This window comes from Cicer arietinum, chromosome 3 (assembly GCF_000331145.2).
Source record: "Cicer arietinum cultivar CDC Frontier isolate Library 1 chromosome 3, Cicar.CDCFrontier_v2.0, whole genome shotgun sequence".
Lineage (NCBI taxonomy): Eukaryota > Viridiplantae > Streptophyta > Magnoliopsida > Fabales > Fabaceae > Cicer > Cicer arietinum.
In genome coordinates, this window is record NC_021162.2 from 57,299,672 (window position 1) to 57,310,178 (window position 10,507).

Sequence of the window (10,507 nt, forward strand, 5' to 3'; positions counted from 1 at the left end):
TGGAGAATTGTGGAATTGTGTCTCAAATCAGTAACAACTTGGAGTTAGTAAGTTATATTTGAATTTAGTTAAGACAATGTTAGTTATAGTTAATTAAGAAGTTTGTCTTTAAATACTATAGCTGTAAATGCATTGTGTAAGTTGTAATGTGTTGTTGCAAGTGGTAATTGGAGATGTAAGTATCACTACATTGAATAACTTGATTGAGAGTGAGACATATGCAATTTGAGATTCATATAAATTCAGAGAAGAAGATTAAGGGAGAGAAAAAAGGATTGAGTGAAAAGGCTAGTATTGCTGGTTTAGAAACAGTGATAAATATTTGAAGATCAATCTTGAGAATGCATTAATCTTGTAAAGTTCAATCATTAATAGTGGATTAATCTTATCTGCTTGTCTGTGACATAGATCTCATCAATTGAGACTAAACACATAAATCTGAGTGTTATTCTTCTCCTATCTTTCTTTAACTATCGTTTAATTTGATTGTGAAAATTGGTTTTTTCAAAACTGCAGAAAACAGAGAACGATGATCAGTCTCTGTTTTCTGATTTTCAACAGAAAATCAAGAACGTTCTCTGTTTTTGTTTTTTCTCTACAATTGTTTTTCTTCTATTTTGTTGGTTAATTCCTATTGCATATTTCAATATTGTTTTAACAAGTGCAATAACAATACAATATCTTTTCCAAAGAAATAAAAATAAACACAAACATTTATAATCATTGAATAAAACAGCTCAATTACAATAGAGACTGAAAGTTCTCTCATTTATTATTCAACATATAAAATGAAAAGATACCATATTTCAGCTCAATTACAATACAAAGTGAAAGTTCTCTCTTTTATTATTCAACATATAAGATGAAAAAATACCATATTTTTAAAGGTGTGTTTGTGAATTAGTTTTTGAAGAATTTTAGAGAGTAAAATTTATATTTTAATATAATATTTGATAATATAAAACAAATTTAAAAAACAACATGACTGATATAGGTTCATGTATCATATTGTTCTTTTTATATTTTTAAAATATTAAATATATTAAAATATAAATTTAACCTTTTCATCCAACTCGCAAAGATGAACTTTATTGAAGCATAATTATTATGTGATTTTTGTAAGAATTTTATTCATTTGAGACATCAGCCTTGTCCCACTCTACATGTAAAGGAAAAGGTATGTTTGAGACATTAATAGTTGTCACTCCATCAGGAAGAACAGGATCATATGGTGAATCTTCTCCAAATTCAACAGGCATTTTCCTCCAATATAAACTTGGTTGCCACTCAGCTTCTTTGAGAACCTTCAATATCTCATCCGACACCATTTTGCTACCCTCAATTGATAGATGAACTCCATCACTAAAAAATAACCAAACCACCTAATTCAATTATTGAAATACATTTTTGAACAATTTTTGTTTAGCGACGTACTATTCTGAAATGAAATATAAACAAAAATAGTAATTGAAAAACTAATATATATATTCGTAAATTAAGATTAGATCTATAATACTTTCAATTATATTTCATTTATTAGGAGTGCATGTGAAAGCATAATACTTACATGAAACAAACATCTTTCCAATCATCTCTTGTCTGGATTAAGGACCACATATCAATGGCTTTGATATTCTCCTCGCGACACATCTCCAAACACGCTTCCGAATATATTCGACATGCTTCGTTTGTCCTTAATGGTTGTCCAAATTCATCACTGGAATATGACACTTATTATTAAGACAAAAAAATTAAATAATTTTTTTAGAGCATGTGATCATAGTCTAGATATATGTCTTGGAGTTTTCTTTATCTTCTGGAATGTCTTTGAGTTATGCATCACTTTTATATATATCCATCAACTTTTTTAACATTAGGATTAATTAATAAATAAAATAGCAAATGATACGTAGCCGTTACCTGTTGTGTTCGATTTGTTCTTCATTGACGGGAGGAGTACTGAGAAATAGAATGCGAATATTCTCGGACAGACTCTATAAATTATTAGAAATTGTGTCAAACTCAACAATTAATTAAAAAGGGGGAAAATTCAAAAATTTATATTTATGGACGGAAGTAAATATGAAATAAATACTGAATTAATGTAGAGTTTACAATAATTTCTTGAAGGATGAGACATTTCTTTACCTCAATAGTGTCTGTTTCATAAATAAATTTATCAAATTATTGTAATTGAAAAATTTATATTATTTGTAACTATAGTATGAAAAACTTTACCTTTATATGAATAGCAATCTTTCTCATATTTTCTTTGTATTCCTCTAATGGTACATGAGGACCTTTGCCACTTTGGCGTAGACGAGTAGAATCATTACCACCAAAGTACACAATCACCAATGTTGGTTGTGATTGCATACTAATTGTATTCTGTATTTGAGATAACCAGTACCATAGGGGTAAGTCTTTGACATATGCATTAAGCTCATAATTATAGTCAAGTATAATCACATTGTGCACAACCAAATGTAAATATAATTAAAAATATTGTGTCTATGATGATGAAAATCAATAACATATATTATATGCAAGATGTTCTTCAAACTAATCACTAACATATAGTTTTGGATCATGTCCTAATTGTAAAATTCATCTTAATGTTAATTTCTAACGTTGCAACTAGGAAATGATACAAATATTTTTTTAGATTACGGATGTGGAGATAAGTACTATAGTACGTACTATACTAAATTCTACTGTTATCATCCTTAGTCGAATTCAATATATATATATACTTTCTCAAATATTGCAATTATTTGAATTTGGTCCCACTTTTTTGTTTTTAGTGAACTTGAAAACCAATATAATGTTTTTTTTTACCTATTTTGCAGAAAAAGAATTTTCTAATTATGTTTTTTTAATTTCTACTTTTAGTCTTCTAATATCATTATTGTGCAATTTGGATCCCATTTAGAGAAAATGGAAAATATCAAAATCAGATATAAAAAAAATTGAGATCATAATAGGACAATGACGAAAGTTGTAGATTCAAAAGAAATTAAACTGGATCTAAAATACTCTTGTAGAGGGAAAGATGTGAAAATTTAAAATCAAAGTGGCATTAAATAATCAGATACTCAATTGAATATACCTTAGGAAGAATTTTATCAACAATTTGCAGAGCACGCGTTGAATTCCAAGCACTGTATCCCCGCAAAACTATATCTGCCTACATCAATTTAATGTATGTTGTAACTTGTAAGGTAACAAAAAAGTAATTGACCAACGCATTTTACTGTCACAAAGCTACAATAAATATTATAAATCACATATAAATTATCATTACTGTATCCCCACAACAAATGTACCTACCATTACATATTAATTATTTTATATAATTTTGTGGGTGGCATGTGACGTATACGATTGCTTTTATTTTATTTACATTCATCTTGACCAAGTATGCAAGTACCTTCCTCGTATCTGTAATATGTATGCATTTTGTTTTGTTATAAAAAAAAACATGGAGTGAGTATAAATTATTTTGACGTGTTCAACGTAATAATTTTAAATCTATGAATATTTTAAATATTTTAATTTTATCAAAATTTAAAATTTTATTTTATTTATAATAATTTTACTAATTTATATTTTATAAGTTGAATATTATAATTTTATTTTTAAATTTATTTTATACGATTTTAATGAATATATTTTTCAATTAAAAAAAACATTGTAATGTAGGAAAATATTGTTTATCAACTCAATATTTAATCATCCTTTCAAACAAAAAAAAAAAAAAAACAATATTTTATGGTTTAAAGAGAAAGAAAATGTACCTTACGAGCGTACAAGTGACAAAGAGTAGCTCCCCAACCTTCATAATAACTGTGTTGAACCATGGAAGAACCAAACAGCACAAATTGAGGTCTCGTTGTTCTTTGCTCCATGATTATTATCTCTCAATAAACACAAACATACACATTCCTATTTATACATGTATGTAGGTTTGACGTTTTTACAAGCTTCTACGTTTTGTCAATGAAAGCCAGCTAGCATCCTTAGTTTAATTTTAATTTGCCATGTGTTTTAATAGAGCTAAAGATTTTTTTATTAAAAAAATATATAATATTCAAAGTATGAGTCATAAGGTAGTTTAAGAAAGTTAGAGTGATAATGAAGTCATCAATTCTGTCCCTTTTAACAAAATTAACAAATATAAAAACTACTTATTTAAATAAATAAAAAATAAGAAAAATGAGTTAAATGACAATTTCAAACTAATGAATAACCTTAATCAACCCCTTTTATTAGTGGCAGACTAAGATGTTTAACACCGTAGGAGCCAAATATTAATGTAACTTTATGTAGTTTAAATTAATGTGATGATGATAACTATTTAGAAAATGAAAAGGATAAATTAAAAATATAGAAAAATAAAATAATGAACTTAAATTGTTTTATAAATAGCACAAGATATATAAGATTTAAGACTTAATTGTAGTTTTGGTCCTCATATTTTAGTTGAATTACGAAAATAGTTTTCTCATTTTATTTCTCTACAGTTTAGTCCCCAAACATATTTTAGTCTAAAACTTGATGAAATGTTACTTTTTTTGCGCTTATTTAAGCTACACCATTTGTCAAGATTTCGTTCTACAACAATTGTACATGAAATCTATGATCATAAATAATATGTTAAAAAAATAATATCTCATCAAATTTTTGATTAAAATTCGATTTGAGAACCAAAACTGAAGAACAATAAAATAGAGAGACAACTTTTATAATTTAACTAAAATAAAAAGACTAAAACTGTAATTTAGTCAATATTTAATACATACATACAAATGGTGTATTAGTGTAAATATTTTATATTACCATTCAATAACAATAGTATCATCATAAAATTAACATCAGTCGTAATATTTTGTATGTCTCACCAGTGATGATTGTAATTTATTTAAAATGTAAAACAATTATTCCTTGTGTTATCTTGTTATTTATACTAAGGTTATTTAGAATAGATTTCATGTATAGTTCTTTTCACGTGGCAGCTTTAAGCGGAGTGTAACTCTACGATAAATGCTATTTCATAAGGTCAATTACAATAAAATTAAATTTTCAGATTTGATTTCACATGCCTCCAATCATAATTTAACCGTCTATTGATGGCAGGACCGATTACAGAGCAGATTACCTGCAATAATGATATAAAAAACAAAATTACATTCAATTATAAAAATATAGGAGTAAAAAAATAATTAATAACTAATTTGGTTATGATTGATTTTTTTTAACTATAAAACTCTTTGGTTATGATTTATTGTTGAATCACAACATATCTTATATATATCTTTATATGAAACAAATATCGATACTCGAAGGAAATAATTAAATTAATTTGGTAATCAGAATATATCCATGTTTTTCTAATAATTGATCGATAACATCAAATAAATTGGCCAATTTGTATTTAATATTTTCGAAATGTATAGGACTCAAAATTTCCATGAATCTACATCATTTAGTTATACGAAGGTTTTAAAAAATTTCATCACAAGTTTCCAACTTACAAATCATTTAAAATTTCAAATATATACTCTTATTTTATATTAATTAATTAAATATTAAAAATACCCATACCGCTACCGATATACCAATTATGATAAATGCAATGTGACGGATAACTGGTCTTTATTATTTGTGATTTGTGAATCATAAAAACTTCTTCAAAATATTTGCAATGTACATTATTGTCTTTTTCCTCATCTTTCAATCTTGCATTTTCTCGTGTGACTCTCTCTTTATCTTTCCACTCGTCAGTACTATATCTAGGGCCGACCCAACACATTATGAGGCTTAAAGTGAAACTACTAGATGGGTCTTTTTAAAAATTAATAAATAAATTATTAATATTTTATTTAATAACTATACAAATTTTTTTTAGTAGAATTAATAGCATTTTCAAATCTATTTTCTCTATATTTTTTAAAAAATAAAATAAGACATTTCAACTGCTCTACAACATCATCAAGAACTCATGTAAAATTTCTCATCTTTTAGTTGAAGAAGAAAATAATGTGTATACTACTACTCCAATAACTGATGTTAGCAATATGTTCACTACTTGTCTCGTAATTTCTCAATTTATAACTAATATTTCTCATATGAGCAATATGTGCTCACTTTTTGTCTCAAAATTTCTTAATTTATAATTAATATTTTACTCATCCCTATTCGTTAGCCAATTTAGTTGTATTAAGAAAAGTATTAAATAATTTTCAATAAAAACATGTTTTATTTAATTTATATAAGGTTTTATCGGTTGATAGTAGCAAAATTAAGACAAATGTTTCACTATGATATTTTACGAGATTGAAAAGTCTTTAATACAAGATACTTTCCAACGAAGAGCAGTGTCTCTAACATCAAAAGATGTTTTCAACACCCGCACTATTAGTAGTACAGTCAACACTAATATCAATCCAAATAAATAATAATTATGCTAAAAATTAAAAATTAATGCTAAAAATTAAAAATTAAATTTTTTAGAGGTCTTTCTTATTTCTATGTATAGTAAAAGATTTTTCATAATATATTATTGGGCCTTTATATCTTAAAAAAAAATTAAAGTAAAAAAATATTTTGTAGCCAGACCTAAAGCAAGAACTTTGTCTCTCCTTTGTGCCGACTCTAATTATATCAAAGAAGATAATGGCCACAAGATGAACAAATAGTCTTCACTTTTTATCTCTACATTTGGGAGTGAATTCGCATTGGTTTCTCATCTTTTGTATTTTTGTTTTATATATAATTCTTTGAATTTATAATTTTGATTTTAAAATGTAGATGATGAGTGGTTGCTTCAAGAAATGATGACTCTTGAATTTTATTTTCATACTTAGGTAATTATGTTTATTTTCTTCTTTCTTTCTATTGTTGATTTTTATTTTAATTTGTTTGCTTCTAATCATTTTATGGGTGTATTGTGTTATTGGAATTAACATTTATAGTGATTTTAGGTTTTATACCACACGAATTTGTTGTTTTCTTCTGATTTTGAAATTATTAGTTTTTATTTGTCTATAAAATGGTTTTGTTTTGACCTACATCTATAATGTTATTTTATAACTTTTTTTTATCTCCAAAAGAAATTTTGGACACCAATTATAAGAATGGCGATGCAAAAATATAATTTATTTGACACGGTATTATAGAGAATCTTAACATAAGCATATGAAGTTTTCATTTGTAACTTCAATATTTTAACTCTAGACGATTGTCAAATTTAAAGTCTCAAATTAGAGTTTTGAATAACTCTAACTTCAAATTACTTTTTTATTTTTGAACATTCTCTTTAATTTTAAAATATCTTTATCGGTGTACATATATGTAAATTGAATTTATATTCATCATTTTTACAGACAAAACTTGCTGTGTTATTATTTATATTCATTTTTTTTTACAGACAAATCGAATTTATAACTTTTGTCTTGAATTCATATTTTTAGTCAATGTTTTGATCCTAGACTTTGTTATTATTTATTTTTACATACATATGATTTAATCTTTTGTGTGTCTCCATTCTATATTTTCATATAAATTTTTTATCCTTTATTAAATTTGAATATTATTTTTGTAAAGGATTTGCATTAGACATTCATGCTTAATTAACAAATTCAATTAAAATATTGGATTAAATTCTAAAAACTTATTTTATGTAAAATATTAATATAAAAAATTTAAATCATTTAAAAAAATTTCATATATTGAATTAATATAAAATTAAAAGTTAATATATAACATCAAACGTGTCTATATATATATATAGGCCCTTCTATCAAACTATAGGTACTTCTAAAATGATAAAATGTCGTTATTAATTATTCATCAAGTACTAGTACTAGTACTTGTAAGTATTTTATTGTTTCCTTATTATTTTATTGCCGGTTGAAACTTTTTTTGTAGAATCAATTTTTATATTGTTATAAATGTTGAAAATTTTCAATTTTTCAATAGAAATGAAAAGTTTCTAACAATAGTTTTATGTGTATAAAGTCAATAAATATTTAATTTAAATTACCTCTAGTCTGTTATATAAGAAAAATTTTAAAGAAAATTTTGCCTTCTAATACAAAAAAAATTTATAAGTATCAAGATGTATTTATTATTTAAATATTTTTTATATTTTTTTTACTTTTATTAGAAATACAATTAATGCTTCATATTAGAGTGTGTGAAAGCATTTAATGTCGAAATGGTTTTAGTAAAAATTAAAAACTAACACATTAAATTGAACTTTTTTGTTTTGATAATTTTTGTTTTTTCTTCTTATATATAAGACCAAAAAAAGAGTATCATCTATATTTGAAATACGTGCTTATATGTCGTTAAATTCTAGTTCAATTTACAAATTTGATATATATTATTAAGTTGAATGTTTTGTGAACTTAAGACCTCATATTTATATTAGTTAATTAGAATTTATCACCTCTTTTGATAAAAAAATAAAAAAATGTGTGTTAATATTCATACGAAATGATAAAAATAGAATTTTAATTTCGTTTTTATTTAAGAAAAGAAGAGAATCAACAAAACATTAATCCCTTACGTAGAATAAATAGAAATGATACAAGGATGACAACTTTTTTTTAGAGCATTGATTTGAAAATGATATAAATAATACTAATTAGATAGTATAGTTCAAAAAAATAAATAATTAATATTACATTGAAAAATGAAAAATAATCGTAAAATTTAAGACAACTTTTTTAATAAGTGGATCACTATTATGAGATAAAGGGAACCCAATAATTTTAGAGTTCTCTTAAAGTCAACACTATTATCTTAGTCCCTTAATGAAAACTAATTATGTGATTTTTATATATCAAATTATTGTTATCAATAATTAATTCATCAAAGGAAGTAACATGGGTAGAAAAGTCAAGGAGCGCCAACTCACGGACTTCAAACTTAATTTTGGGTATAAATTTTATAAGAGTTGATATTTTAAATTTTTAAAAGAAATGAACAGTTTTATAAATATAATTTTATTTGTAAAAGTTAATAAATATTTAATTTAAATTACCTCCTATTTCTTATATTAAATATTTTTGGAGAAAATTTTGGTTTCTAATATAAAAAAAAGTTACAAATTTTAAGATGTATTTATTATATAAATGTATTTATATCATTTTACCTTTAGTTGAAGAGGATTTTACCATGCGCCTCACACTTAAATCTGTCACCTTCAATCAACGTAAAAAATACAATTTTGTCCTTTTAAACTTCTTATTTTTTAAAAAATTTGAAACTTTCGAATAATTCGAAACTTCTGAAATAGAAAATTCTAAAATTTTCGAAACTTTCGAAATAAGAAAATTTTGAAACTTTCTAGATTTAGAAACTTTTCAGACTTAGAAAATTTTGAAACTTTTCAAATTTTTGAAATGTAATCCTTATTTCGAAAAATTGAAAAATTTGAAAGTTTCCAAATTTGGAAAGTTTCAAAAGTTTCTAAATTTTAAAAGTTTCGAAAGTTTTCAAATATAAAAAGTTTCTAAATTTTCTTATTTCAAAATTTTTGAATTATTCGAAAGTTTCAAAAATTCTAAAAAATGAGAAGTTTAAAAGAATAAAATTGTATTTTTATGTTAATTGAGGGGTGGTAGGTTTAAGTGTGGGGTGCTTGATAAAATCCTCTCATTTAAAATGCAATTAGAGGTCATGTTATATTGTGTGTAAGCATTTAATATTAAAGTTGTTTTAATAAAAAACTTTTAAACCTAACACAAACTTTTTTTATCTTAATGAATTTTTCTTTTTCTGATATATAGGACCATAGAGAGTATCATATATTTTTAAAATGTGCATTAATATGGGTTTTTTTACATATATATCCCATTTTTTTATTTTAAATACCAATATACCCTACTTCCAAAACAAAATACCAGAATGCCCTATTTTTTAGCCCCAGTTGCAAGTTGCAACCTAGGGATGCGACTTCCTGAAAGAAATTTTTTTCTACTTCACTACATGGTCGCATCCCGAGGATGCGACCTCCTACTTCGTATGGTTTTTTTTTTTTGAATATTAGATATATTATTATATTTATTATATTTAATAATAATAATAATGGGTATATTATAATGGATATAAAAAATAAAAATAATAATTAAGTTAATAATATTATATATCTTTTAATAATTATTATAATAATAAAAATAATAATAATAATAAGAAAATTCTATTAATAAAATAAAAATACTTTTATTATTTAATATATTCAATAATGTATTTTAATATTATATATTCTTTGGTTGTTCAATTTTGTTATTTATTATTGGGTATATTATATTTGGTATATTATATTTATTATTATTAAATATTTTAAAAATAATTATAACATTAAAAAATATAAAATATTATTATAAATAATAAAAATAATTAAATTAATAATATTATACAACTTTTAATAATTATAATAATAATAATAGTAATGATAATAATAAATTTAATAATAATAATAAAAAGAAAATCATTATTA

General features: G+C 24.0%; 1 protein-coding gene across 1 annotated transcript; it reads right to left on the minus strand.

Annotated features, from left to right (window-relative positions):
* Positions 1 to 1,087: 1,087 nt before the first annotated feature.
* On the minus strand, positions 1,088 to 3,953 carry LOC101514863 (GDSL esterase/lipase WDL1-like). The gene is made up of 6 exons (XM_004492392.4): positions 3,798 to 3,953; positions 3,110 to 3,187; positions 2,239 to 2,388; positions 1,921 to 1,994; positions 1,568 to 1,717; positions 1,088 to 1,362 (listed from the first exon to the last, which is right to left on the minus strand). The coding sequence occupies exons 1-6, from the start codon at positions 3,906 to 3,908 to the stop codon at positions 1,128 to 1,130; spliced, it is 798 nt and encodes a 265-aa protein (XP_004492449.1). The 5' UTR covers positions 3,909 to 3,953; the 3' UTR covers positions 1,088 to 1,127.
* Between the last annotated feature and the right edge of the window lie 6,554 nt (positions 3,954 to 10,507).

Bases quoted from the DNA above. Each gene is read 5' to 3' on its own strand.
- LOC101514863 (XM_004492392.4), bottom strand. From the start codon at position 3,908: ATGGAGCAAAGAACAACGAGACCTCAATTTGTGCTGTTTGGTTCTTCC. The intron at 1,718-1,920 runs GTAACGGCTACG...GTCATATTCCAG, and splicing joins GAACAAATCGAACACAACAG to TGATGAATTTGGACAACCAT. The intron at 1,363-1,567 runs GTAAGTATTATG...GTTATTTTTTAG, and splicing joins TGGAAAGATGTTTGTTTCAT to TGATGGAGTTCATCTATCAA.